This window comes from Sturnus vulgaris, chromosome 7 (assembly GCF_052056855.1).
Source record: "Sturnus vulgaris isolate bStuVul1 chromosome 7, bStuVul1.hap1, whole genome shotgun sequence".
NCBI classification, from domain to species: Eukaryota; Metazoa; Chordata; class Aves; order Passeriformes; family Sturnidae; genus Sturnus; species Sturnus vulgaris.
This window is the reverse complement of record NC_142249.1, coordinates 25,573,393-25,599,807: the sequence shown is the minus strand read 5'-3', so window position 1 is coordinate 25,599,807 and position 26,415 is coordinate 25,573,393. Positions and strand designations below refer to the sequence as shown.

Below are 26,415 nucleotides of genomic sequence, written 5' to 3'. Positions count from 1 at the left end.
ACACTAGTTGCTGGGTTGCAGATGCGGGGGAGGGGTCATAGGCTGCCTCCTGCCTTGCACAGGCATGTGCTGCGGGGACTCACCAGTGCCCCCTCTCCTCGCAGATGAGCTGACCTGCAGCGCCCGGCTGACGGTGCAACCCTCTGTGCAGCCACTCTTCACCCGCAAGTTGGAGGATGTGGACGTGGTGGAAGGGCGGACAGCGCGCTTTGTCTGCATGATCAGTGGGACTCCCCCTCCGACGGTTACCTGGACTCACTTCGGTAACCCCCAAGCTCAGAGAGCTTGCCAAGGGCCCTACAGGGAGACCTCATCTCCTTGGGGGCTGCACCCAAAGGCTGCAGCTGGCTGGGACTGGAGGGGATGCTGCTGCTGATGCTGGTGTGTGTCTCTGCACAGGCCTGCCAGTGCAGGAGGGGGAGAACGTGCGGATTCAGCAGGATGGAGGGCTGCACTCATTGGTCATCGTGCACGTGGGCAGTGAAGACGAAGGGCAGTACAAGGCAACCGCCAGGAACACCCATGGCCATGTGGAATGTTCTGCTGAGCTCTATGTGGAGGAGCCACGGCCATCTGCAGCCTCCCAGATGTAAGAGTTGGACAGTCACTGGAATCTGCTTCCCCCTGCTTGCTCCCCTCCGGGACTTGCTACACAATAGGCTTATGCAGAGCCTAGGGCCGGGGCTGAGCTGGGGGCACTGCACCATGTTCCCATCACGAGCATGTGTGGGCTCTTGCAGCTCTAAGCTGGAGAAGATGCCGTCCATCCCAGAGGAGCCAGAGCAGGTGGAGACAGAGGCAGAGTGCTTCACCATGCCTGATTTCCTGAAGCCACTGCACAATCTGGACGTGGTGGAATCAAAGGAGGCCGTGCTGGAGTGCCAGGTGGCCGGAATGCCCTACCCCTCCATCACCTGGTACCACAATGGCTCCCGAATTGACAGCACTGATGACCGCAAGATGATGCAATGTAGGACTCCTCATTGCCTTCCCCATCCCCTGGGGCCCCTCTATATGGGGTGGGAGAAGGGAGAACACCCTTGGAGGAGGCATCACCCTCCAGATCTATAAACCCCATGAGGCAAGAAGGGGAGCTCTGTGCTGCTTTGGCTGGTAGGTTCTTACCTGTGTCCCCCTGTTCTCCATCAGATAAAGACATCCATCGTCTGGTATTCACGGCTGTCAGACACGCACATGCTGGTGTCTACAAAAGTGTCATTGCCAACAAAGTGGGGAAGGCCACGTGCTATGCACACCTCTATGTCACTGGTAAGCAGCAGCAGACACCACTTGGTATGTGTGGCCATTCACAGCTACCCTGTCAGGCTGTGCCCCAGGATGGTTGCAAGGTCCTAGGGAAATAGAATCACAGGGCAGTTTAGGTTGGAGAGTACCTCAAGAGGTCTCTAGTCCAACCTAAAAGTGAGGCCAGAAGAACAGTTCTCATCTTGTGGGATCAAGACCCATCCCTGGACCACTAGGTCATGCATGAAGCTTGCTGGCAGTCCCACAGGGGCTGGCAGGCTGAGCTCCCACCAGGAAACTAGAAAGAATTGCTGGCCTCATTCATCCCCTCAGCCAGTATCTCCCAGAGCATGAGGCAGATGCCCTGATGAGCTGGGGCAGTAGCTATGCTTATATCCCTGCCCACCTCCCCATGCAGATGTGGTGCCAACCCCCCCAGATGGGCCTCCCACTGTGGCCTCAGTGACCGGAAGAGCCATCACACTGACCTGGAACAAGCCCAAGTGGCTGGACACTGCCATAGGTAAGGGGGCAGAGTATGGGCAGGAAGATGACAGGGGGTGGGCAATGCCATGATGGGGCGCATGGGGTAGCTCCATGCCAGGGGCTCTGCACTGACCCTCTCCCCTTGCAGACCCCAACTCGGTGACCTATGTGGTGCAAATGCAAGTTTTGGGCACGATGCAGTGGGTGGTGCTGGTGACCGGTGTGCAGGACACCACCTACACAGTACACAGGCTGACCAAGGGTGCCCAGTACCTCTTCCGAGTCATCACTGCCACTCCCAAGACCAACAGCAAGCCCTCCCCGCCTGTGGGGCCAGTGCAGCTCCTGGACCGGGGTGAGAAGGGCAGGAGGGAGGGATTGGGTGGCTGGGGTAGAGGTCTCTGTCCCTTGTTGGGTGATAAGCTGCCCGGGGCTGGGTGGCATGGAATGGGCAGGGGTTGGTGAAAATGCATTTGGCAGGTCCCTACTTGGAGGAGGCCCCAGTCATCCTGGACAAGCCAGATGTGGTGTATGTGGTAGAAGGCCAGCCAGCCTCCATCACCATCACCATCAACCATGTGGAGGCCACTGTCGCCTGGAAGAGGTACCACATGGCATTGTGCCTTGCTGCCTACCCCTTCTATATGCATCCTGTGGGGTGCATATAGAAGGACTTCGACCTCTCCATGCAGCCCACTGTGTGTGTGGGGGAGGCTCCTTCCCTGGGGCTGGTCTGGGTGTGCATATAGAGTTGTGGGGACAGGTTGTGGGGTGCTATCTGTGGGGTATTAAGGGGCAAGAGCCATTGAGGAGGCAGAGCTAGCCATGGGATGTGAGTGCTTTGTGGGGGCTGCCAGGTAGGAACTTGGGCTGACTGTAGGTAAGGAGGTGGTTATGGGGCTGTGGGGCAGTGGGTCTGCCTGTGGAGCTGTGATGTGACAGCTGGTGTGCCTGCAGGGGCGGGCAGGTGCTGGGAGAACTGGAGGGCACGTGTGAGATGATGATGCCAGACGACGACCAGCACTGCCTGCGCCTGCTGCATGTGGGCCGGGGGGCTGGGGGGCTGCTGGCCTGTGAGGTGAGCAACCGCCATGGCACCGCCCACTGCACCCTCCGCCTCTGCCTCGCAGGTAGGTGCTCCTGCACTGGGGGCCCGTGTCCCTGCACTGGGGGCCCGTGTCCCTCTGCTGGGGGGTGGCATCACTCTGTGGTGCTCCAAGCCTGTATGCAGGGGGGGGGGGGGGGGGCATTGCCCAATGGTGCCCCATGCCCATGTGCCGTGGGAGCAGTGCAGCATAGCATGACACTGCTCTTCAGTGCTTCACACTCATATGTTGTGGCAATGCCACTCTATAGGGTGGCAATCAAGGGGATAAAAACCATGAACCACGTGTTGGCACTGCTGCCCTGTGTTGTCTCATACCCATATCTGACCTGGGCAGAGGTGTCCCGTGTGTCCCATGACTGTGCACATGGGGAGGCAGTGCCTCACGGTGTCCTTTAGCAATATGCCATGAGTGGCACTGCTGTAGGGTGTCCCACCCCTGAATATAATTGAGAGGCACTGTGGCCCAGTGCCCTGTAGCCAAGAACCGTAGGGGACACCTCCACAATGCCCCACAGTTCCCCACATCTATATGTAACATGAGATGCATTACCACAGTGCCCCATGCCTGTGTGCTTAGAATGGCACTGCCCCACAGTGCCCAACTCCCATGGGGAACTGCCGAATGCTGCTGCAGACACATGCCATTGGTGGTTTGCCCTGTAGAAGTGTCCCAAGTGCATTGGAGTGGCACTGCCCTGTGTCGCTCCATGCCCCTACCCCTACTTGCAGTGCTTCACAGCTGTACACTCCGTGCCAGTGGCAGGAAGCTGACACTGCCCCACGGTGCCCCATGCCCCATCTCTTGGCAGAGGCACCGCGTTTTGAGTCCATCATGGAGGACATCGATGCCCAGGAAGGGGAGACACCACGATTCGCTGTGGTGGTGGAGGGGAAACCGCTGCCAGACATCATGTGGTACAAGGTGGGCTGGGAGCCCCCAACCCATTCCTGAACCATATTCCCACCAGACCCGCACACTTCACTGCCTCACCTGGGTTGCTGCACTGGTGGATGTGTCCCATGCCCTACTCATGGGGAAAGGGTGGTGGGAGTTGGTCAGGGATGGGACAGAACGTCTCCAATACCCCTGCCACCCTCAGGATGGGGAGTTGCTGGAGGAGAGCAGCCACCTGAGTTTTGTGTATGAAGACAATGAGTGCTCGCTGGTGGTGCTGGGTGCTGCCGAGCCTGACAGTGGCGTCTACACCTGCACAGCCAAGAACCTGGCAGGGGAGGTCTCCTGCAAAGCAGAGCTGGTGGTGCGGGCAGGTATGACTGACTGGCTCCCCAGCCCCTGACAGTAGAGCCTGGCTGTCTATCTTGCCCCTTGCCAGCGCTTTTCCTTCTCCCAGCCCAGCCCACTGCTGATACCGGCATGGAGGAGGATGCACTGCACAAGGCACGGCGCCTGACCGACTACTATGATGTGCACGAGGAGATCGGGAGGTAGGTGGCTGCTGGCATGATGGGGCATCCTGGGCACTGCAGGGACTAGGGTACTGCACCCTGGGGCTCTGACATAGAGGACTAAGCTCCATTATATGCCAGATCCTGGTGTGCTGGGGCTCCTCTCAGCTGTCAATGGATGCTCCTGTGCCAGCTTAGGGTGGGGGCCTGGCATGGTCAGAGAAAAGCCAGGCTTAGAGTCTCTGTGATCAGTGGATGGTAACAGAGAGCTGCTGAGGCTGCAAGCAGCTCCCTGCAGAGTGAGTGCCTGTGCCAGCTGCTCAGGGAAAGGGGAGGACGCCTGCTCATGCACCTTCTTATCCTCCCTTACCCCTACTGCTGAATTGCAGGGGAGCTTTCTCCTATCTGCGGAGGGTGACAGAGAAGAGCACCCGGCTGGACTTTGCTGCCAAGTTCATCCCTGGAAGGACCAAGGCCAAGCAGTCGGCACGGCGGGAGCTGCACATTCTCTCTCAGCTGGACCACGAGCGCATCGTCTTCTTCCACGATGCCTTTGAGAAGAAGAATGCTGTCATCATGGTCATGGAGCTGTATCCTTTGGGCACTACTCCGTGGAGGCACAGCAAGGGAGGAGGGGAGGCTTTTGGGGGAACGGGTGAGCAGAGTGGGTGCAGAGGAGTTGGGTGTGGGGCACAATGGAGCATGGAATTTCTATGCTCCTTGACTGGGACCCAGCTGCTCTGAAGAAGAGCTGCTGGACAGAATGGTGAGGAAGCCCTCAGTGTGTGAGTCAGAGGTGAGTGAACGCTGTGAGAGCAGTGATGTGGAAGAGAGGGATCCCTGGAACAGTGGGGTCAGTTCCAGCCTAGATATATGCAGTGCTCATTGTATCAGGCTACTAAGGGGGCCACAGCCCACATTCTCCTCTGAAAAGGGCCAGTGTACAGCTGACTCATGCTCGGGCTGCCCACTCTCCTCACTCCATCTCTTGCAGGTCCGGTCGTACATGCGGCAGGTCCTGGAAGGGATCTGCTACCTGCATCAGCACAGTGTCCTGCACCTGGACATCAAAGTGAGTGCAGGTCTTTACAGACTCATCCTGCCCAGTGCCTCCAGTGAAGGGCTCCTGGTGCACTGAGTGAGGAGTGGTCCTGCTGACAGGGAATATTCATTCCCTGGGGAAAGCCCCTGCCTTCTGCCAAGCTCCCCTATGCTCTGCACTGTCCTGTAGCCAGAAAACCTCCTGATGGCAGATTTGAGCAGCGAGCAGATCCGGATCTGTGACTTCGGCAATGCACAGGAGCTGACATCTGAGGAGCCACAGTATTGCAAGTATGGCACCCCTGAGTTCGTGGGCCCTGAGATTGTCAACCAGACCCCTGTCTCCAGCGTCACTGATATCTGGTAAGGATGTCCCCTGAGTGGTCGGTGGGCTTCCGCCTATGCCAGGAGAGACTGGGCATCCTGGAGGGCTTGTGATGTTCAGTAACTCTGCTCTTCTCTCTGCAGGCCTGTGGGCGTTATCGCATACCTCTGGTAAGTGCCCTGGTGTCTCTTCACAGGAGGGACACCCTTTCCACCCCCTCACCAATTCCAGAGCTGAGGCTGTGACCATGCACGACTCCTTACAGAACTCAGTCTCCTTCCCAGATGCTCCTACCTCTGCCCTCTCCATAGCACTAGGGCTGAGGGCTGAGGTCCTGTCCTCAGTCTTCTGTACTTTCCATGCTGTTTCCCATGTCTCCATGACCCCAGAGATGGGGTCTGTGGTCCTGTCCTCAGCTCTCTGTATTTGCCATGCTGTTTTTCATGGCCTCAGGGCCAGTGACAGTGTGTCCTCCTTGGCAGCCTGACAGGGATCTCCCCCTTTGTGGGGGAGAATGACAAGACAACACTGATGAACATCCGCAACTACAATGTGGCGTTTGAGGAGAGGATGTTCCAGGGGCTCACCCGGGAAGCCAAGGGCTTTGTCATCAAAGTGCTGGTCAATGACAAGCTGTGAGTACTGCAGGGTCCCCTTCCCTATCCCCTGCTCCTTCACTATGAGCTTTTTGCTCAAGGGAGGGTGGAGACCCCCATGCATTGGGGTATCCAAGGGCAAGGCTAGCAGCATGGCTCTGCTGGAGTGCAGCCAGAACCTCCTGCCCTTTTTCCCCTGGCCAAAGCCCCTGAGCCTGGGTGGTTCTCACCCAGTGGTGTCGGTTCACAGGAGACCCAATGCAGAGCAGACCCTGGAGCATCCCTGGTTCAAGGTGAGCCTGGGCTCAGACCCAATGCCAAGAGGCCACGGGCTTTTCTGAGCCTGCTGCAGGCTTCAAGGGACACCCTTGTTCCCTCACCCCACAGACACTGGCCAAGGGGAAGGTCATCAGCACCGACCACCTCAAGCTCTTCATCTCCCGTCGTAAATGGCAGGTGAAGGCAGGGGCTGGGGAGGGAGGGGGCAACTGGGATTGTGACTTGGGCAGGATGGGGGTATGTGTAATGGCAGGATGATGCCATGCCATGCACTTGGACCTGATCCAGCCCTCTCTGCTGGCTGCAGCGCTCACAGATCAGCTACAAGTGCAACATGGTGCTGCGGCCGATCCCAGAGCTGCTGGAGGACACGTCCAACCACCTTTCCATCGCAGTGCCCCGACATCTCAAGGAGTCACCAGCACTGTCATCCTCCTCAGACTCAGACGACTTGGATGAGCTGCCCTTCATCCCCATGCCACACCAGGTGGAGTTCTCTGGCTCCCGCATGTCACTCAATGAGATCCCCACAGATGATGAGACCGTTGGGATATCTGAGGGGCTGCAGCCGGAGGGGGAATCCTCAGCCATGGAGTGGCAGAGCCAGGGCACTGGGAAGCCTGGGGTAGCCCTGGGGAAGCGGCCAAGGAGTGCTGGGCCACGACGACCATGTGCAGAGGTGGACGTGCCTGGTTCCTCTGATGAGGAAGCCCCCGAAGCCCAGAAGCGGCCAGAATATCCTCGCAAAGCCATGAGGAAGGGTTCTAGCCTGGAGTCCCCAGGGAGTGCCCGTCGGGGAGAGTTGAAGAGGGGCAGTTCTGCTGACAGTGCCCTGCTGCTCCAACAGCTCCCAGGGACTGAGGAGGGGATTGAGGTGGCCCGGGACCCCCGCCGGGCCCTGGCCAAGGCAGCCTCCATGGAGCTGCCAAGACGGAAGATGGTCTGGGGGGAGGATGATCATGCCCAGCGCCTAGAGCTGATGCGCCAGCGGCTGCTGCGGGGCAGCTCTGGGGACAGCAAGGTCAGTGGCCTGCGGGGTCCCCTCCTTGAGACCCTGGGTGTCAGCCCTGACAAGAAAGTCTCACGGTCAGCCCGGCTGGAGGCACCAGCAGTCCCACGGCTGGTGCGGGCAGCCTCCAGTGAAGCCACCTCACCGCGCCTCCTCCCCACTGAGTGCCGACTGCAGAAGAGCAGCTCCTTCAGCCATGGGGACGCTGAGCCTGTTGTCCGGCACCGACGCTCTGGTGCGCCCCTGGAGATCCCAGTGGCCTGCCTGGAGGCCCAACGGCTCAAGGAGTCCCCATCTCTCTCTGCCCTCTCTGATGCTCGGCCCACAGTGCCACCAGACACCCCAAGCACAACAACATCCCCTCCAGCAGAGATCTCTGTTCCCCAGGCCCCCCCTGCAAAGGCTGCCTCAGGGAGGAGGCGCATCCCTGAGGAACATGGCCCACCTGGGGCCAGTAAGGCTGCCACCATGGCAGGGAAGAAATCCACAGAAAGGGGACAGGAAGACAAGACACCCACCAAGGCTGCTGGAGTCAGTGAGGAGGGGGCTGCCAGGACAGGAATTTCCACCCCACCAAAGTCCACAACCCCTGTTCCCCAAACCCACATAAAGTCTTCCTATGCCAAGATGATGCAAGCCATGGGAGCCATTCAAGGTGGGGAGCCAGCCACCGAGGAGTCCCCACCAACCACCAACGAGCCCTCACCAAACATCAAGGAGACCCCACCAGCCAGCCCTGCAAAGCCCCCTACGCCAGCACCAGCATCGAGGAGGGAGATGAAACCCACTGGCTCCTCCAGCTCCTTGGTCATCCAAGATATCGATTCGGAGGAGGTCTTTGAGGCCAAGTTCAAGCGGGGCCGGGAATCATCCCTCACCCGGGGGCTGAAGCTCCTCACCCGCTCCCGCTCCGAGGACCGGCACCTGGCCGGCCCCCCAGTCTCTGACGAGGGCATCTATCGTCCTACACCAGCCGGCGTGCCCCTGGAGCTGCGCAGGGACCGGCCCACCGGGCTGGCAGCCAAGTCCAAGTCGGTGCAGGACCTGCATGAGGTGGAGAAGGATGGGGGATTCTTCCGGAGGATGTCCATACTCCTCAAGAGGACTCCGCCTGCTGAGAGGAAGAGAAGCATGGGGGAGGACGGAGGCAGTGGGACCCCATCTGGTGGGCGCCGCTTCTCCTGGAGCATGGCTCTGGCCAACTCCAGGGAGCGGAGGGACTCAGAGAGCCTAAAATCAGAGCCGGGGGGTGGTGGGGAGAGCGAGTCACCGGCCGTGGCTGTGAGGAGGAAAATCAGTGCTACAATGGAGCGGGTGTCGGCGCGGCTACGCAGCGTGTCGGATGAACGGCCGGAGGGCGAGGAGCCCCGGGAACTCCGTCGCACCAGCTCCGAGGGTGAGAGCTTGCGATCAGGACCCGCCCCGGCCCCAGCCCCAGCCCCCTCCTCTGAGTCTCTGCGCTCCGAGGCCAGCACGGGCTCCTCTACCAAAGGTGAGCGATGAGGGGGGATCCCGCGGGGGACTCCTGTTGGCAACTCACGGCCAAGTCGCTGTGGGCACGGCAGGCGTGGCCGCTATGGCCTGGCCCCTCTCCCACCTGCCCTGGGTGCCCACAGGTGCGGGTGACAGTCAGAAGAGGTCCCGCTGGGAGCGCTGGGGGCTCTCCCGGGGCAAGAAGGAGAAGATGTCCTCACAGCCCAGCATCCCCTCTAGCCTTCTGCGGGAAGAGGAACTCGCCGCCGGCCGGCCACACACACCCAGTGAATCGGGTAGGTGCAGCCCCAGGACGGGATGGTGGGTGTGTATCCCCATCCCAGCCTAACCTCCCACTCTGCTTTCCAGATTTCCCCCCTGTTTTCCACATCAAGCTGAAGGACCAGGTGCTGCTGGAGGGCGAGGCACTGACCCTCTGCTGCCTTCCTGCTGGCAGCCCAACCCCACGGATCCTCTGGATGAAAGGTGGGGGGCTGCCTGCACTGCCTCAGTGGGTGGGTTCTGACAGGGCACTGTGTCATCCCTCTTCTCCCTGTACAGACAAGAGGTCCCTGCAGCCGGACAGTGGGCTGAACGTAGTCTCCTGCAAGGACGGACGTCAGATGCTCACCATTGCCAAGGTCTCCAGGAAGGATGCAGGGCTCTATGAGTGTGCAGCCGCCAACATCCTGGGCACAGCCATCAGCTCCTGCACCCTGGCTGTGGCACGTAAGGAGGCTGGGGGACCTCAGGAGACAGGAAGGGCACAAGTTGGGCCCATGGCTGGGGACCAGCTGAGTACTTGAGTACTGCTCTCCACATCTGCAAGAGACTGGGGCTTTTGAAAGAGGACAGGCTGGTTTTGCATGAGCATTTCCAGCATCTCTGAACCCATGTTATGCCCTCTCACTGCAGCAGCTCTGCTCTGCCCCTGGCTGGACACCCAGCCCACCCTGTCTGTACTCTTGCAGGGCTCCCTGGACGGCCAGGAACCCCGGAGATCCCCCAGAAGTACAAGAACACAGTGCTGGTGCTGTGGAAGCCTGCTGAGAGCAAAGCCCCCTGCACCTACACACTGGAGCGCAGACTGGATGGTATGTGGTACTGCCTCCCATCCCCTGGGATCCCAGGATCCCCTGGGAGCCACAATCAGGAATATGGGCTCACAGAGGGGCATCTAGCCAGGACAAAAGTGCCCAATGTCCTGGCTGTCCCCTGTAGCTTGGCAGAATCAAGGACAAGGGGACAGTGTGCTGCCCCTGTCCCTGGTCTGCCCTCGCCTTACCATACTTATGCTTTGGCAGGGGAGCATGAGTGGAAGATTGTCAGCACTGGTATCTCTGACTGCTACTTCAACGTGACTGAGCTCCCTCCTGGGAGCACTGCAAAGTTTCGTGTGGCCTGTGTCAACAAGGCTGGGCAGGGACCCTACAGCAACCCCTCAGTAAAGGTGCATCTTGAGGCAGCAGGTGAGCAAGCCGTGTCCCGTGGGTGTGGGGTGGCCATGGGGCCACCTGTGGCCTCTAGAGTGCTTTGGGGATCCTTAAATCCCGTGGCATCTTCCCCCCAGGGCTTTGGGAAATGAGATGCCACTTATGGTCCACTCTTAGCATACCCCCACCTGGCTCACACCTCCCTTTGCTCCCCGCAGATGCCCGAGCTGTCCCAGCCAAGGATGTTGCTGTCCCCATTCCTGAGAAGGTGGCTTCCAGCCGGTCAACACAGACACCCGAGGAGCAGCTGGAGCCGGTGGCTGCAGGGGCCCCTCCCACCACACCACCACGCAAGCACAAGGGAGTGGTACAGAAGGCAGCTGGAGCAGAACAGAAGGATGCCCCCACAGGGGTCCTTCCACCCCCTGCACCCCATGAGGAGGGTGTGCCACCAGATCCTGAGCTTCCACCCAACATCACTGTCTACGTGCCCCCTGAGCTGATGTTCACCCCACCTCGGACTGTTGCCTCTCCTCATACAGACACTCCCACTCAAGGCTCCCCCACACCCCCCACGGACACTTCCCCCCCACCCCAGACTCTGTCTCCCTCCAAATCTCCCACCGTTTCCCCAGTGTCAACCACACCCAGCTCAGCCCCCACGCCATCTCCCACCTCCAACACCACACCTGCACGGAAGATGCCTCCCTACATGGTAACCTCCTTCATCTCCATGCCCGTCACATCACCCCCTGTGCCGGAGTCCACCACCACTCCCCCATCCTCCAAGGAGCCCCCAGCTGCTGGTGGAGTCCCAGGGGCAAAAGACAGCACAGCACTACGGCAGGGTGTCCCCCAGAAGCCATATACCTTCTTGGACGAGAAAGCAAGGTGAGTAGCAGTAGGACAAGATGCTCTGCCAGGGGTGTTCTTACAGCACCCCACACCAAGGATGCTGAATCCTGCCCTATGCCACAGAGGCCGTTTCGGGGTGATCCGGCTGTGCAAGGAGAATGCCACAGGGAAGCACTTCATGGCCAAGATTGTGCCCTATGAGGCGGAGAGGAAGCAGAATGTGCTGCAGGAGTACGAGATCCTCAAGGCACTGCACCATGAGCGCATCATGGCCCTGCATGAGGCGTACATCACCCCCCGCTACCTGGTGCTCATCTGCGAGAACTGTGCTGGCAAGGAGATCCTCTACAGCATTGTGGACAGGTACAGGTGGGCACAGGGCCACACTGGGGACAGTTGCTGATATGGGGCTACCTGCTGATGCCACTTGCCCCCAGGTTTCGCTACTCGGAGGATGACGTGGTTAGCTACGTACTGCAGCTCCTGCAGGGCCTTGAGTACCTGCACGGCCGCCGCATTGTGCACCTCGACATCAAGCCAGACAACATCATCGTCTCAGGCACAAATGCCCTCAAGATCATCGATTTTGGCAGTGCCCAGACCTACAACCCACTTGTGCTGCGGCAGCTGGGGCGGCGTGCTGGCACCCTGGAGTACATGTGTGAGTGGGGCACCAGGGGTGCAGTGGCACAAGGAAGGGGACAGGGACAGAACTGGGGCATGCTTATTTCCCAGTTGCATGTATGCCTATGCTCTGGGGGACTTGGGAATGGGGAGGAACTGTGTCTTTGGGGAAGGTGGGTGGCCTTTGGGGTGCTGAGGGTGTCTGTGAATTTCTATAGCATCGCTGGGGTCAGTGGGAGACAGTGGGTGCTGTAGGGCAGTTGGGATATCCTTGGAGGCTGGCTGGGCTCTGTCAGGGTGCTGCAGTGGCAGGGAGGGGTGTTGGAGGGTGCAGTAGTAGAGTGCTGAGGCTGCTGTGGGTACTTGGTTGCTATAGGTGTTGGAAATGCTGTGGGTGTTTGGGATCCGGGGACTTCTCTAGGTCCTGGGGATACTGTGGATGCTGTGTGTGGATGCTGGGGCTGCTGCAGATGCTGGGGCTGGTGTCTCTATGTATATGACAGACCTGCTCCTCTGCCCACAGCGCCAGAGGTGGTGAAGGGGGACCCGGTGGGCTCCGCAGCAGATGTCTGGGGTGTTGGCGTCCTCACCTACATCATGTAAGAGAAGGGGTCAGGGGCATGAGAATGTTGAAGTGTAGTCAGCCCCACCCAGGGCTCAGTGCCGTGGAGGGCACCAAGCTGATGGTGGGCTGAGGGATGCTGTAGCCTGGCAGACCCTGACCCTTCCCAGCTGGACATGGGGAAATGAAGACACCCTGGGAAGCTGTGGCTTTTCAAACCAGGGATGGGGGAGAAGGGGGACCCTCCCACCACTGTTCCCACAGCCCATCCAGCCCTTCCACCACCACAGGCTCAGCGGGCGGTCACCATTCTTTGAACTGGACCCCATTGAGACAGAGAACCGCATCCTGGCAGGGCGCTTTGATGCCTTCAAGCTGTACCCTAACGTCTCACAGACTGCTGCCCTCTTCATCCGCAAGGTCCTCACTGTCCACCCCTGGTGAGTGTCCAGCCTAGCCAGGGAGATACATGGCCCCAGACTGTGCCTGTGAGCTGAGCCAGCTCCCTGCCACATGGGACTCCTCTATATATCATCAGTGGGAGCCTAGAGTCCATCACTGCTCTTGGGACCCCCTGGGTGGCTGGGTTTGGGCAGCAGAGCAGCAGTGGGCACCCCCGGCAGTCCCTGATGCAGAGCTGTCTCTGCCTCAGGAGCCGCCCCACGGTGAAGGACTGCTTTGCCAATGCCTGGCTCCAGGATGCCTACCTGATGAAGCTGCGCCGCCAGACCCTGACTTTCACCACCAACCGCCTCAAGGAATTCCTGGTGGATCACCAGAGGCGCCGCGGTGAGGCTGTCACAAAGCACAAGGTCTTACTCCGCTCCTACCAGGGCGGCCAGCCACCAGGGCCACAGTAACTGGTGCCTTGGCCACGGCCATGAGGGGCCGGGGAGCCAGAGGAACATTCCATGGGCCGCGGTATGGGGCGGCTGAGGAGGAGCTGGGACGCACCAGGATGAGTCCACGGACCTCATGTGCTGCTGTCGGGGATGATGGTGGCCAGCAGCATCATTTTGGCAGTGCCGATGAAGAGGAGGTGCTGCCGCAGCCAGACCAGCAGTGGGGTCCGGCAGTGGGAGGGTGGTGGGAAGCCTTGCTGCAAGGAACAGAGAATGTGGCAGAGGGTCGGGGGAAGAAAGGGTTGCAGACAGAGGGGCAAAGGAAGCCCCGGGTGGAAGGGGAAGAGCTGCCAGTTTGCCAGCCAGCCCTGGCCACATGGGTCCCATCAGCCGTGTGCCTTACACTGCAGCCTGCAGCTGCCCCTGGCCACGGTGTGGCAGTCCTTGTGCTTCCCTTGGTTTGCACACCAGAACCAGAAGACTGAGGTTGCTCCAGTGGTTTCTGCAGAGAGGGGCTTGCTCACAATCCCCTGCCAGACAGCACAGCCCCAGTCCTTACAGCTGGGAGGGGGGGCTGCCAGCACCCCGCCTTCTGCTCCTCTCAGCTCTGGTCCTGGCAAGTGGGTTTGTGGCTCCAGGACCGATGCCGGTGCCTTTCCTGGGGCTGTCGGCTGCGCCCCGTGCCAAGGTGGGGGACTGGCAGGCACCTCCTCTTTGCAGGGGGGCACCCAGGTGCCATGCACACCTCCTGTTTCTGCTCAGGCTCATGCTGCTCATGCTCTGCCCACCCAGCTCTGGACCTTGCCCTGTACCCCACCACCGGCCTGCCCACCTGTCCCAGACCCCTCACACCACCCACCTGACCCTGAGGTGCCTTGCCCTGCTCTGTGTCCCCTCCTCAGCCCTCCCCAGCTGGTGGCACGATGCGGGGGCCCTGAGCAGGGGGACAGGAACAGCGGCGGGGCAATCACCTTCCTCATGCTGCTGTAGTGATAGGGCTTTATTTATTGACTTTGGGGAGAAGGCGTCTGCTCATTCCGGTCCCCATTCCTGTCCCCTCCTCTCTGCCGGGCTCTGGAGTTGCCAATGTCCCCATGGTTTGGAGCAAGCAACATGCCAGAGCAGCAATAAAGATCCTGAGCAGCCCTCCAGTCTGAGTGCCTTGCTGGGAGGGGATTGTGTGAGTGTAAAGCGCAGCCCCTGGTATCTCAGGAGGGTCCTTGCCCTAAAACCTAGGGACCTGAGTCCAGAAAGGATCTCATGTGAAGCTGAGCTTCCATGTTGGAAACCTGGTGAAAAAGTCAGAGAAGCTGTGAAACACTCGGGAGAGCGCAACGGGGCTGATTCACATGGCCCTCACGTCATGGAGTGAAAATAAGTGCCAAAGGGCCCGATGGTGGCTGGGGCAGCGGGAGAGCAGGGCAAGGCTCCTGCTGCGGGCATGGCAGGTGCCGGTGAGGGACCTGATGCCTGGCTATAAATATCCGCTACCATATGAGGCCGGGCCGTGCCGGCAGGGACCGCTCCGGTTACAGCCCGCTGGCCCTACAGCCGCCCCTCTCAGACGCTCGGTGCTGTGCCCGCCGCTGTGGGCAGGGCCACACGCGTACAGCCCGGTGCCTGCGGGCAGTCACACGCTTCCCGACACATACACACGTGGTTACACACCTGTCATACGTCCGTGTGTCCAAGGGCGTGTCAGAGCCCATGGTGTTCCTGCACCGCTCTAAAGCGCTGGGTCACACACACAGCCACAGCACCTCCCCTGCACCTGACGCTGCCCTGCGCAGACCCACACGGCCACAGCCGCTCCCCGCACACCCGAATGGACAATGGGACCCCCGCACTGACCATCATCCCCCTCACTGACCACCGCTCCCCTCACGGCCACAGCCGCCCCCTCAGGCTCCCGGGGCCTCACAGCGCCCGCGGCCGCCCCCTGGCGGTGGGCGGGCGGCGGGGTCCTGGCGGCGCTGACGTGTCACAGCCACGTGCGCGGAAGTGGCGGCGGGGCCGGGCCGGCCCGGGGTGCGGGGCTCGGTTGCGGAGCCGGGGCTCGGTGCGGAACCGCCGGAGCGGAGCCGAGCCGCGATGCCGCTCAAGGCAGTCATCCTCATCGGGGGCCCGCAGAAGGGTAAGTGCGCCGGGCCCGCGCCGTCTCCCGCCGGCGCAGTGCCCCGCCGACCCCGCTCTGCTCCACAGGGACCCGGTTCCGGCCGCTGTCCTTCGAGGTGCCTAAGCCGCTCTTCCCCGTGGCCGGAGTCCCCATGGTGCAGCATCACATCGAGGCCTGCGCCAAGGTACAGGAGGCCGGGGGGCTGGGGCCGTGGAACCAAGGGAGAAGTGCCATTCCTTTCCTTTCTGACCCCTTCCTCCGACCCCTCCCCAGGTGCCCGGCATGAAGGAGATCCTGCTCATGGGTTTCTACCAGCCCAACGAGGCCCTCAGCCGCTTTCTTGTATCGGCGCAGCAGGAGTTCAAGGTTCCCATCAGGTGGGCAGGAGCTCTCTCACCCCTGGGGCACAGCCTGGCTCACCTGCCTGTCACTGGGCTGGCAGTGCTCTGGCACTGGGCAGGTGGGCTCTGTCCCACTGTGGATGGGCACAGCCTGGTTAGCCCGTTAGTTCCGCCACGTTTCCTTTGCCTTGGGTCCTGCTCTGTATGTTTCCTGCTCCAGAGATGCCTCTCTAGCACAGCTCTAAGCTGCCACAACCTCCTGCTGTGCAATGCCTGAAGAAAGCCATCACTGTATGGCAGGATTATGTCTCTCCAGTCCTTCCCAACCCTTCCCAGCCCTGCTACCGGTTGGTGCCACTAGACACCTGCTTCCCTAAGCCCTCCCTTTTTCTTGCTTGGCTTGTAGGTATCTTCAGGAGTACGCAGCCCTGGGCACGGGTGGTGGCATCTATCACTTCCGAGACCAGATCCTGTCAGGTGGTGCTGAGGCCTTCTTTGTCCTCAACGCAGATGTGTGCTCAGAGTTCCCCTTACAGGAGATGCTGGAGTTTCATCAGCAGCATGGGGACATGCACAGCTTTGTCATTCTGGGTACCACAGTGAGTGGCAGTGCTGGGGAGCAGAAGAGCTGCAGTGATGTGCCATGGGGTTAGAAGCCAGCAGCTCCTGTGGTGGGTGGGTCCCACACTGAGGCCCGGGTTTCATCTGCTTTGCCTCCCAGTGCCTACTGCTCCACCGTTGCTAACATTATCCTTGTTTCTTAGGCCAACAGGACACAGGCACTGAATTATGGCTGTATCGTGGCAAATGCAGGGACACAGGAGGTACTGGAGGGCTTTGGGGAGTCAAGCACAGTGTGGGTGGCAGGTTCTGTGTTGCCTGCATGGGTCTGTGGTCCCAGTGTGCCACAGAGGGTGTGATGCTGGATGGAGGGGCTGCACCCTGCGATTCATGTCTCTTCCCTTGCCTGCAGGTTCAGCACTATGTGGAGAAGCCCAGCACATTTGTCAGTGAGATCATTAACTGTGGCATCTACCTCTTTACACCTGCCATCTTCCAGCACATTGGCGAGGTCTTCCAGAGGAACCAACAGGAACTAGCACTGTGAGTGCCTCACTCTGCTCTGTGTCCCTCCCACCCCGCTGCTTCCTGGGGCTGCAGCAGCACGCTCATCCTCCATTCTTTCTCTATCTTTTCTCCTCCTCTGCCATCACTCACTTGTTTCCTGGTCCTGCACCAGCTGTCCTTACCTTGGGTAAGTCTCCCTCTGTGTCTGCACTTGCTCCTCTCTGGGCTGGATTGATCCTAGTGGTAATGCATGCTTTCCCTCCCTTCTTCAAGCTGCTGTTTCCTCTGCTCTGCTCCTGGTCAGCTTGAGACTTTCCCTTCTTCTCTTCCCACCCCATTCTCATTCAGCTCTGGATAAGAGGCTGAGCAAGCCTTTCACCTGGGAATGCTCCCCTCTCCTGTTCTTTGCACCACCCAGCCTGTCACCTCACATCTCTGCCACCACCCAAGCTAAAATCCAGCTGTGCAGGCTCTGGACTGGGGACAGGATCATACACCCACCTGGAGTAGGTGGGGCTCTTGCACTATCAGCTTCTGGCTCAGAACTTATTTTGACTGTCCTTCTGCTGCTCTGGGGCTCAGTGGGGCTGTCCCCACCTAGCCTGACAGCTGGCGCTGTCCCCACTTTCGGGGAGAAGTGCATGGCTAAGTAGGAATTTGGGATTGTCAGAGTCCTTGACTTTGGGGAGAGTGTGTCTGCTGGGGTCCTCAGCTGAGGCCATGACTGGAGTGGGTGTCTAACAGGACTCTTGCTTGCAGAGAAGAAAGCTCCAATGGCTGGCAGCGTGCAGAAGTGATTCGGCTAGAGCAGGATGTTTTCACGGCCCTGGCTGGGAGTGGCAAACTCTATGTCTACAAAACTGATGGCTTCTGGAGCCAGATCAAGTCAGCTGGGTAAGCGCTGTAGCTAGAGTTGGTGTAGCAGGAGCATCAAGTGATCTGTACCAGGGAGGGTGCTCAGGCAGAGGCCTGGGGGTGGGTGGGCGGTACTGATTTTGGATCCTCCTCTGCCCTGGTAGCGCCAGAGTGACAATAACAATCTTCTGCTTTTCCTCCTCCAGCTCTGCTATCTATGCCAGCCGCCTTTACCTGAACCAGTACAGCAAAAGCCACCCAGAGAGACTGGCCCAGAACAAACCTGGAGGCCCTGTCATCCGAGGTACCATTCTGACACCCTAATGCATTTGGAGCTGCCTAGGGAGGCAGTAGCACCCACAAGTGGGACCTCCCCTATCTGAGAGGCAAGTGCTCCTGTGAGTTGCCTCTCCTGAATCCACTGCCTTGTGTTGCAGGGAATGTGTACATCCACCCGACAGCCTCCATCGACAGCACTGCAGTGGTGAGTGCAGGCTGGAGGGGCCCTGGGGGAGGGAAGTGCTCAGGGGTGCAGAGGGCATCACTGTCTTTGTCCTCATCACCTCCTTCTGTCCTCACAGCTGGGCCCCAACGTCTCCATTGGGGAGGGTGTGACAGTGGGCGCTGGTGTCCGTGTGAGAGAGTCCATCGTCCTGCACGGCGCCTCACTCCATGTAAGTGGGATGTGCCTGAGGGAGTAGGTGCCAAACCTCACCTATTGCAGCGGGGCAGCAGCACCATGCGTTCCCCTCTCCTTCATCCCAGGACCACACCTGTGTCCTCAATACCATTGTGGGCTGGGACAGCACAATTGGACGCTGGGCCCGGGTTGAAGGAACACCCAGCGACCCCAACCCCAATGATCCCTATGCCAAGATTGACAGCGAGACCCTTTTCCGGGACGGGCGCCTCACACCATCCATCACAATCCTAGGTACGTCTCTGCTGTATGGAATCAACCTGGCCCTGCTCACCGAGGCAGCTTCTCCCCTCCAGCTAAACCCTTTGTGTTCTCCCCCCAGGCTGCAGTGTCACCATTCCTGCTGAGGTCGTTATTCTCAACTCCATTGTCCTTCCTCACAAGGAGCTGAGCCGAAGCTACAAAAACCAGATTATCCTGTGAGTCATGGGCAGCACCTGCCACCTCCCTGCTGTGCCCCACAACAAGAGCCTGCACTGAGACCTCACATCCTGGGAGGTTCTCAGCACCCCCAGAGGCGTAGGTGCAGGCCAGGAGCCCTGCAAGTGCCTGACTACTGCTCCAGACAAACATTAAAGCTGATGAGCATCAGCCTTGCATGTGGCTTCTCTTGCAGCCCAGGGACCAGCCCTGGGCCAGGGTGAAGGCTCTGGGGACAGTACGTGGCTCTGGTACCAGCCTGTGGGTGTATGTAGGGAGCACTTGCTGCCTACAGTGTCTTGGATCCAACTTTGTGTGTTTCTCCACCAAAGGGCACTACCAGCACCACCTTGCCACTCCTCATCAGGCTCTCCCCTGCACCATTTTCTATATGCAACTCACTGGAAGGTCTTGGCCCATCTCCAAGACCTGGGAGTTTTGAATGTGCCTGTCATGTGTAGGCAGCTCACCCCACAGGAGTAGATCAAGACTCTTGATTTCAGCATGATTGCAACAGCCTGAGCTGGGCTCCTGCCTACTGCAGGGAAAACAGCAGTGCCAGGCTGTCCTAAGGGCACTGGCACACACATGAGGGCTGGGTCAGACTAGTGGCCTGCTGGCCCTGGAGGGAGCTGCAAGAGCACCCCTTCCCCCCGTACCACCCTCTGCCCCCTGGGCTCAGTGTGAGCCAGGAGAGCTGCCAGCCCTATGAAGCCTGCTCCTGTCAGGTTGGAACCTGTGCCTGCTGCCTAGGCAGGGCTCAGAGTGAAGGCAGCAAGCCCCTGCTACCCTGGTGGGCCAACAGCCTCCTTCACACCAGCATGGCTGGGGCTCACTGCATATCTCCTCCTGGCCACAGCCACTGCCACTGGGCATCAGAGCAATCAACTTACACGTGTGCAAGTGGCAGAGATTTAGCACCTCACTTTGCCTCAAAAAACCCGGTTTTATGGAAGGCAGTTTCCTCCTGAGCCTGGCATAGATTGTCTGCAGTAACCAGTGTTGCCCTTTATCCTTTTACCTCCCTGGTTTTAAAGCCCTGCACTCCACCAAGGGCATCATACCTCTCATTTTCAGCAAGGCACTCTATTAGGTATTCTTCATCCATCCAGTACCATCCCAGGTTGATGGATTTGGAGTAAATCCTTGCTCCCAGCCCTGTGCCTTCCTGTGCCAGTTCTCCTGTGGTCCTGGGCAGGGATTAGCTGTTCCCTAGTTTTAAGCATATTAAATTCCTTCAGTTTTGCCTTTGCCTTGGATGTGTTAATTTCCTTGCCCTCTGGTGTACACTCCTGTGCTGGGGAAAACCAAGCCAAAGTATTTGCTTTCAGGATTGCACATGAGTTCTCTCATGTGCCCCATCTGGTCTGGCTTTTAGTAAGGACAAAGGTTTATTGTCTGCTCGCTGGGGCATAGGGGCAGTTCTTATCCCTGTTGTGTAATGCCTCTTTTCCCTAAATTCCCTCTGCACTGGTTGCCCCTTCTGCAGAGTTATCTGGGGGACAAGCCCTTCCTAGGACATTGCTCCATTACAGCATGCTCCTGCTTCCCCCTCTTGGAGGGAAAGAGCTGTACAGCTCTAGCACAGTCTGGGCAGGAGGGGAGGAAGGAGTTAAAGAGGCCTCCACTGAGGTGCCAGGAAGTCTGGAAACACTTTAAGGTTGTCCTGCCCTGAGCAGCAACAGCTCCAATTACTTCAGGCCAACATCTGGGCTCAAAGGGGGGCTTCCCACATGAAGGGCTCCAGAGCAGAAGAACAGGGCTTCAGCTCGGGTGGGAGGGGGCTCTGCCTGCCCTCCCAAAGCAGAGGTTCTGTGGAGCATTGTTCAGCTCATGCCTCCTGCCCAGCCAGGCTTGAATGAGCCCTAACCCCCTAGCAGTAGCAGGGCAGGACAGACAGCAGCTACAGCAAAGTGTGTTTTGCTGCAAACATTTAATACAACTTTTAAACGTGATTCAAAGTACAAGTACTAGAGTAGTGTCCCTGCCACCACAGCTGGACAGAGCCAGCTCTGCTCCCCAGTCCACAGGGAAGCAGAGCAGAGCTTTGAGCTCGGCACTGTCACTCTATAGGCAGCTGCTTGGTCCTGCAGTCTTTGCTTCTCCTCCAGTGCCAGCTCTGTGTCCCGAGAGAGCCACTGCTGCAGGCTACACAGGAGAAGGGAAGAACCGGCCCACCTTCCTTGGGGCCGGCCCCTGCCTGCGTGGGGAGAGATGAGTCAAGGGTACAAAGCAAGCTCCCCTGGGCCCCCACCCACGCCCGACAGCACTCACGGGGGCCGGGTGGCAGTGCCCACGCAGCTCCGCAAGGTGCTGGGGAGGCAGCAGGTACCAGCTGGGCTCAGCTGGCCTGGCTTGGGCTCCGGAGAGGCAATGGGCTGGAAGAACGGTTCTGCAGGACAGAGTGGGGACAGCTATCACCCCAGCCACGGACAACCAGGACCTTTCAAAGAAGCCAAAGGCCAGGGTGGGTGGGGGCTGGGGCTCCTGTGCTCACCACATTCACGTCTTGGGGCTGACATTGGCACCAGGTTCTCTTGCTCTGTCTCCACAAAGCCTCTCCAGAAGTCAGGTGGCAGTGAAAGGAGACGAGCCACCACCTGGGCAGCGAGAGGTGTAGGATGGGGACACTGGCAGCGCCCAGGGTACACCCCACACCTTAGGGATCCCTCACCTTGCACTGCCGAGGCGTATCCTCCATGATGGCGAGTGGTGTGGGGTTGGCTGAGCTGTGTCCCACCAGTGTAGGGCCAAACACACGGGAGAGGTTGAACACATCCATCTTGCAGTCAGGGCTGTGTGACACCCTGAGGGGGGACAGGGCGTGAGCATGCTGCCCAGCCCAGTAGCTTCCCTGCTCTAGGGCACAAAGCCTGGGTGAGGGGCAGAGAACCAGGAGATGGCGACAGACCAGTGCCAGGATGAGCCACTCACCTGAGCAGGTGCAGCATGAGGAAGGCCAGGGTATCCCTGTTGGCTGGGGGCAGCTTGCTTACCACATGGCGCAGGGCTGTGTCACTGGCAGCATCATCGGGGATGTCTGTGGCAGCACCAGGGAGCTGTGTTAGGGGAGAAGCAGTCCCTTCCCCTTCCCTCACCTTGGTACCCCCTGCTCACCAGCAGCCCTGAGGAAGGCAGGGTGGAGGCTGAAGGTGACCAGTGGTTCCTTGAGCCCCCGCAGGAAGTCCTTGAGTACCCCACACACCACATGGATGTCAGTCACGCTGCTGAGGGCAGGCAGCGCACCCCCAGCCCGCAGCAGCTTTCGCTTCCACTCCCGCACCAGCTGCTCCGCGCCTGGCACCCGGTACAGCCCTGTCTGGGGCACAGGAAAAGAGGCTCAGCCCTGTGGGAACCACAGCATTGCCACCTTCACCATCCTGGTCCCTACCTCTGTCAAGCCTCGTGCCTCCACCTCAGTCACACATTGCACCACCAGTGTGGGCACCAGGGGCGGCGTGGAGGGCGCAAAGTCAGCCAGCACACCCTGGGGAGAACAATGCCAACCTGTGCTGTGCCCACCGCCCAGCCCTGCAGCCAGGGCGGGCAGAGGCCCAGCATTCTAGGGTCAGTAGCCCTGAAGCCTCGTGGGGACATGGAGAGGCCCCCCAAGCACTGCTGTGCCCCCCTCACCTCACGGGGCCAGGCATGGTGGTGAGGCCTGGGTGTGCAGAGGCTGGGGCACTGCTCCCGACACTTGGTGTGTAGCAGCAGCTGGCACTGGCAGCACTTGATGGCAGTCTTCCCAAAGCGGATGCGGGAGCCACACACACAGCATGGCTCAGGGCGGATCACCTGGAGAGGGGGAACAGGATCAGGAGCCCCCCCTTCTTGCAGATAGCCAGTACCAATCTTTTATCTTCTCCCAGCCAGGTCCCACTGTCTCCATACATTCCCCTTGCAGAGAGATCTAAGGGCTTGGGGAATGAATGGCAGCCTGGCCCCCGACCCCACAACTTTCTCCCCTGCCCATCTCCCCAGGGGAAAGAGCCTGGGTCACGCACTGTTTTGGAGGTGAACTTATGCTGGACTGGTGGGACACTCCGTGGAGGTGAGGGGAAGGGGGCTGGTGCTGGCTGTCCCACTGAGCTGCCCTCAGTGTGGTTCTCTTGCCCCACAGCACGGCAGCCCAGATCTTCACCGGTGGTCATCTCTGCAGGCAGTGGAGGGAGACCTGAAAGGTATGCCACTCCATCATCTGGAGGCTTCCCACCTCCAGTGGCTCCACCTGGAGTCTCTGTGTGAGACAGTGGCATTTGGCACATCCAGAGGACCCCAGTACCTCCACAGTGGGGACAAGCATCCCCCAACAGATCCCCTCCCTCCCCTGTGACAGCAGCACCTTGAGGCTAGCCCCATACCACTCCTCAACCCCCTTCTCAGCCCTCCCTGTGACCTGCATGCATGGAGACACGATGTCCCTGGCGAGAGCGGCGTTGAGGCACCAGAACAGCAGGCATGAGGTTGTCAGCAGGGCCTGGGACTTCAGCAGGAGGGGGCATAGAGGAGGCACTCATCTGTCAAAATGGGAGACCAATAAGATATGACTGCAGCCCCACAGTTCTCCAGCATCTCCCACATGATCTCTGGTCCACCTGATCGCCATCCCTGTGGTCCTGCACAGCCAGGGATGCTGCCACCATGGGTACAGGGGGGTTGCAGGCTTCAGGGCAGTGGTCTGGCATAGCCAGGGATGCGGTCTCCACTGGGACCAAGGTGATACAGGCTGAAGGACACAGGCACCCAGAGGAGACAGCTGAGCACTGTTCCCACAGCATCCACAGGATTGAGGGCTGCAGCATTGCCTTCTGGCACTGGGAAGGCCCAAGTGCCCCATCCCTGCCTAGGGCACACTAGGGTCTCTACTTACAGCATTATGGGGTACCACAGAAGAACGGTGCCGCTTTGCCATCACCACAGGGCCAACCTGAGGGGCCAGGGACACACGCTGGAAACAGAAGACAGCGTGAAGAATAGGCAGAGACCTCCCTCCCTGACTTTTCCCTACACCCCAGAGTGCCCAAGCCAAGTGGCCTGAGCCCAACAAAAAGTCCCAGTCTCACCCTATTCCTCCAGCACTGCCTGCCCCACACCAGGCATCATGGGGACCCAGCCTTCCCCACCAGGTCAGAGCCAGCCCTGGGGGAAGCCAGGTCAGGCCTGCAATGCAGAGGTGCAAGCAGAGTGGGGTGCGGGATGCCTACACATGGTGATGAATTATTGAGGAGCCCAGCTGGGCCACGGTGGAGCATAATGGAGTTTCTATTGATCGTGGGAGGTTTGCCGAGAGACGATGCTCCCAGCCCAGCATCAATAAATTAAATTCCCTGCCAGGCTCCTTGCAGCCCCCTGTGCTGGGATGGAGAAGTATCTGGGTGTCCTCACCTTGCGTGGCACAGCACCAGCATCCCAGCCTGTGATGCACACTGGGACCTGGGTGGGCAGAGGGACCCAAAGGGCACATTGAAGGAGTGTGATCAGAGTTGGGGGATCCTCACCCACACAGGGGCACAGACACCACCTCAACATCAGCCCCCAAAACTGTCACATCCCAGCATTTCCTCATACCTGCTTGTCCGGAGCTTTGCGCTTCAGGGTCTGCACCACCGTCATATCAACATCCTGAAAGGCAGCAGGGAGTCTGAGGCTACATAAGGCCAGGGGCATTCCCAACATTCATTTCCAGCTTTGATAGCAGCCCACCCCTAACCGTAGATATACAAAGGGGCTGTGCCACTGCAGAAGTGGGGCAAAACAACCCCCTCATTATTGGGGTAAACCCTTAGATTCACAGCCAAACACTTCTTACCACGTCATCCTCAGTGCGATCATAGCTGATATCTGAGTGGGACAGGAGTGACTGGCACGACTCGTCCACTGCAGATGACCTGCAGAGTGAGCTCAGCTGGAGCAATTCCTCCCTCAGCCAGCACCTACTTGTGCAGCTACTCCTGGGAGCCCACAGCTGATGCTTCTGCAGAGCCCAAACACCTCCTTCCCCAGCCAGCCCCTCAAGCCCAGCAGTGATGAGGGGAAGAGGGGCACAGCCGACCCCACCCCAGGGCTGCCCAAAGGGTTGGGGTGAGGACGCCACCCCTGCTCACCTCCTGATGGGTGCCAAGGCTGCCCCAAGGCGCCAGCCAGTCAGAGCACTGAGAACAGAGCACTGCTCCCTGCTCAGTGCCTCGGTACCCCATGGTTCCCGCATCAGCAACTCAAGGACCAGCTGAAGTTTGCGCTCCTGCAAGTAAAACAGGGTGGTGGTGAGCAGGCTGAGGGCCCCGCAGCCAGCCCCGCAGGGTACCCCTGCGGCCAGCCCCCTGACCTGCTTCTCCAGCTCCGCCTCTGCCCGGTGCCGCTTCTTCATCTCCACCTCCACTTGGTTTCGGGCGTGTTTGAGCTTCACCTCCAGTGCTGCCCGCTCGGCCTCCACACGGGCCAGCTGCTCGCGGGCACGACGCCCATCCTGCTCCAGCCTGCAGCATCTCTGGCGCGTCGCCTCAAAGCACCGAGCTATCCGGATGTACTCTGGGGAAAACAGCAGTGGGTGGTCAGCCGGGACGGGGGGCCAGCCCCCTGCTCCCCCAGACCACGCCAGCGGCAGAGGCGAAGATGCAGACACCCACCTTCCTCCACGCTGCCGCCGAGCTCCAGGAGCTGCAACCCCTGCTCCAGCCGGGCCAGGAGCCGCCCGCAACGCTGCCGCAGCATCCCGCCGTCCGGGACGGGCCCCTGCAGCCAGGCACCTCCTTCCACGTATCCCCCCGCAGCTCCTGCCCCACGCTTTCCTCCGACCGCCGGGATACTCCGGGGGCCTCGGGATAGCGCAGGCTCGGGGGCGAGGGGCCCTCCCGGCCGGCCTATGTGGGCCGGGGGCCGGGGTGGAGCCCGTCCCGGCTCCGCCTCCGCCTCCCGCCGCCACCGGGGTCCGACCAGCCGCCCCGGCTCCTGCCGGGGGATTCTAGGGCGTGAGATGCCCCGGGGTGCGGGTGGCAGTACTGGCTGCAAGGTTGAGGAGCAGGGTGAAGGTTGCCTTTGGGGGCGAGGGATGCCCAGGCACTGGGTATACCCGATGAGAGCACTTAAAGGGGTGCAGAAGCAGTGGGTGTGGGATACTCGGCGCGTGCAGGGGCATCGGGGGGACCACCGGGCGTAGGAGGCGCTGGAGGTGCAGGAATGCTGGAGGGGGCACCACTTTCCGACGCCTGCATCCCGGGAGCGGCGCGGGTGGAGCCGGAGGAGCTGATGTCCTTGTCCGCTGTCCCCCGGCGCTGTGTCCCGTGTACCGAGTGGCGGGCGGGGGCGGTGGGGATCCCCCGCACCGGGTCTCCCGTCTGGTCCGTGTCCTGCAGATGGAGCCACCTCCCCGCCGCAAAGCCCCGTCTCTGCCCGCGTTGCCCGTACTCTACCCCGAGTCCCTTGCCCGGGGGGTCCCCAGGGCTGCCCCCGGCCCCGTGTCCCTTGCACGCCCAGCCCTGCTGCAGCCCCCGGTTCCTGGCGACCCTGCTTTCCCATGGGAGGGCCCGGGCAGGGTGCGGGGGGCGCTGGTGAAAGGCAGCTCCCCCTCCCCGGTGCCTGTCCCAACCTGCTACGAATACCGGGAATAGCAGCGAGGCTGGCGGCAGGGCTG

General features: G+C 60.2%; 3 protein-coding genes and 1 long non-coding RNA gene across 8 annotated transcripts in view; 2 read left to right on the top strand and 2 right to left on the bottom strand.

Annotated features, from left to right (window-relative positions):
- The window catches only part of SPEG (striated muscle enriched protein kinase), a 30,968-nt gene extending 16,537 nt beyond the window's left edge, over positions 1-14,431 (top strand). For all 3 annotated transcript variants that reach the window (XM_088168158.1, XM_088168157.1, XM_088168159.1), the window contains 31 exons: positions 105-263; positions 400-589; positions 741-970; positions 1,150-1,269; positions 1,664-1,768; positions 1,880-2,086; positions 2,212-2,335; positions 2,689-2,861; positions 3,649-3,761; positions 3,940-4,108; positions 4,192-4,285; positions 4,636-4,836; positions 4,982-5,042; positions 5,241-5,318; positions 5,478-5,650; positions 5,756-5,782; positions 6,095-6,247; positions 6,459-6,501; positions 6,596-6,664; positions 6,795-8,988; positions 9,113-9,265; positions 9,339-9,455; positions 9,531-9,698; positions 9,941-10,063; positions 10,274-10,438; positions 10,621-11,293; positions 11,381-11,620; positions 11,695-11,918; positions 12,405-12,480; positions 12,734-12,883; positions 13,096-14,431. In XM_088168158.1, coding sequence (XP_088024284.1) covers positions 105-263; positions 400-589; positions 741-970; positions 1,150-1,269; positions 1,664-1,768; positions 1,880-2,086; positions 2,212-2,335; positions 2,689-2,861; positions 3,649-3,761; positions 3,940-4,108; positions 4,192-4,285; positions 4,636-4,836; positions 4,982-5,042; positions 5,241-5,318; positions 5,478-5,650; positions 5,756-5,782; positions 6,095-6,247; positions 6,459-6,501; positions 6,596-6,664; positions 6,795-8,988; positions 9,113-9,265; positions 9,339-9,455; positions 9,531-9,698; positions 9,941-10,063; positions 10,274-10,438; positions 10,621-11,293; positions 11,381-11,620; positions 11,695-11,918; positions 12,405-12,480; positions 12,734-12,883; positions 13,096-13,303 — 6,980 coding nt within the window. In that variant the 3' untranslated portion in view covers positions 13,304-14,431. The remainder of the gene's footprint in view (positions 1-104; positions 264-399; positions 590-740; positions 971-1,149; positions 1,270-1,663; positions 1,769-1,879; positions 2,087-2,211; positions 2,336-2,688; positions 2,862-3,648; positions 3,762-3,939; positions 4,109-4,191; positions 4,286-4,635; positions 4,837-4,981; positions 5,043-5,240; positions 5,319-5,477; positions 5,651-5,755; positions 5,783-6,094; positions 6,248-6,458; positions 6,502-6,595; positions 6,665-6,794; positions 8,989-9,112; positions 9,266-9,338; positions 9,456-9,530; positions 9,699-9,940; positions 10,064-10,273; positions 10,439-10,620; positions 11,294-11,380; positions 11,621-11,694; positions 11,919-12,404; positions 12,481-12,733; positions 12,884-13,095) is intronic.
- Positions 14,271-15,180, bottom strand: LOC148223218 (uncharacterized). Its single transcript, XR_015804897.1, has 2 exons — positions 14,954-15,180; positions 14,271-14,574 (listed from the first exon to the last, which is right to left on the bottom strand). It is a non-coding gene; the product is annotated as an uncharacterized LOC148223218 (long non-coding RNA).
- A 93-nt stretch (positions 15,181-15,273) lies between these two features.
- On the top strand, positions 15,274-20,038 carry GMPPA (GDP-mannose pyrophosphorylase A). Of its 2 annotated transcripts, XM_014888104.2 has the most exons (13): positions 15,278-15,419; positions 15,488-15,585; positions 15,675-15,778; positions 16,149-16,341; positions 16,507-16,566; positions 16,716-16,846; positions 16,983-16,997; positions 17,570-17,704; positions 17,872-17,969; positions 18,103-18,149; positions 18,247-18,339; positions 18,431-18,599; positions 18,688-20,038. In XM_014888104.2, the coding sequence occupies exons 1-13, from the start codon at positions 15,377-15,379 to the stop codon at positions 18,786-18,788; spliced, it is 1,287 nt and encodes a 428-aa protein (XP_014743590.1). In that variant the 5' UTR covers positions 15,278-15,376; the 3' UTR covers positions 18,789-20,038. The 2 variants fall into 2 exon arrangements, with proteins under 2 accessions (XP_014743591.1, XP_014743590.1); XM_014888105.2 differs by lacking the exon at positions 16,983-16,997 and having other exon boundaries at positions 15,274-15,419.
- A 661-nt stretch (positions 20,039-20,699) lies between these two features.
- Positions 20,700-25,631, bottom strand: LOC106860279 (rac GTPase-activating protein 1-like). 2 transcript variants are annotated; one of them, XM_088167483.1, is made up of 17 exons: positions 25,412-25,631; positions 25,111-25,313; positions 24,890-25,026; positions 24,595-24,673; positions 24,354-24,407; positions 24,171-24,218; positions 23,656-23,733; positions 23,182-23,302; positions 22,790-22,959; positions 22,419-22,580; positions 22,177-22,272; positions 21,903-22,104; positions 21,720-21,825; positions 21,460-21,592; positions 21,283-21,385; positions 21,060-21,177; positions 20,700-20,985 (listed from the first exon to the last, which is right to left on the bottom strand). In XM_088167483.1, the coding sequence occupies exons 1-17, from the start codon at positions 25,494-25,496 to the stop codon at positions 20,934-20,936; spliced, it is 1,947 nt and encodes a 648-aa protein (XP_088023609.1). In that variant the 5' UTR covers positions 25,497-25,631; the 3' UTR covers positions 20,700-20,933. The 2 variants fall into 2 exon arrangements, with proteins under 2 accessions (XP_088023609.1, XP_014743534.2); XM_014888048.2 differs by lacking the exon at positions 24,171-24,218.
- Between the last annotated feature and the right edge of the window lie 784 nt (positions 25,632-26,415).

Bases quoted from the DNA above. Each gene is read 5' to 3' on its own strand.
- LOC106860279 (XM_088167483.1), bottom strand. From the start codon at position 25,496: ATGCTGCGGCAGCGTTGCGGGCGGCTCCTGGCCCGGCTGGAGCAGGGG. The intron at 25,027-25,110 runs GTCAGGGGGCTG...TTTTACTTGCAG, and splicing joins AGGCGGAGCTGGAGAAGCAG to GAGCGCAAACTTCAGCTGGT. The intron at 21,593-21,719 runs GTGAGTGGCTCA...GTCCCCCCTCAG, and splicing joins CTCATGCTGCACCTGCTCAG to GGTGTCACACAGCCCTGACT.
- GMPPA (XM_014888104.2), top strand. From the start codon at position 15,377: ATGCCGCTCAAGGCAGTCATCCTCATCGGGGGCCCGCAGAAGG. The intron at 15,586-15,674 runs GTACAGGAGGCC...ACCCCTCCCCAG, and splicing joins ACATCGAGGCCTGCGCCAAG to GTGCCCGGCATGAAGGAGAT. The intron at 16,342-16,506 runs GTGAGTGGCAGT...CTTGTTTCTTAG, and splicing joins TTGTCATTCTGGGTACCACA to GCCAACAGGACACAGGCACT.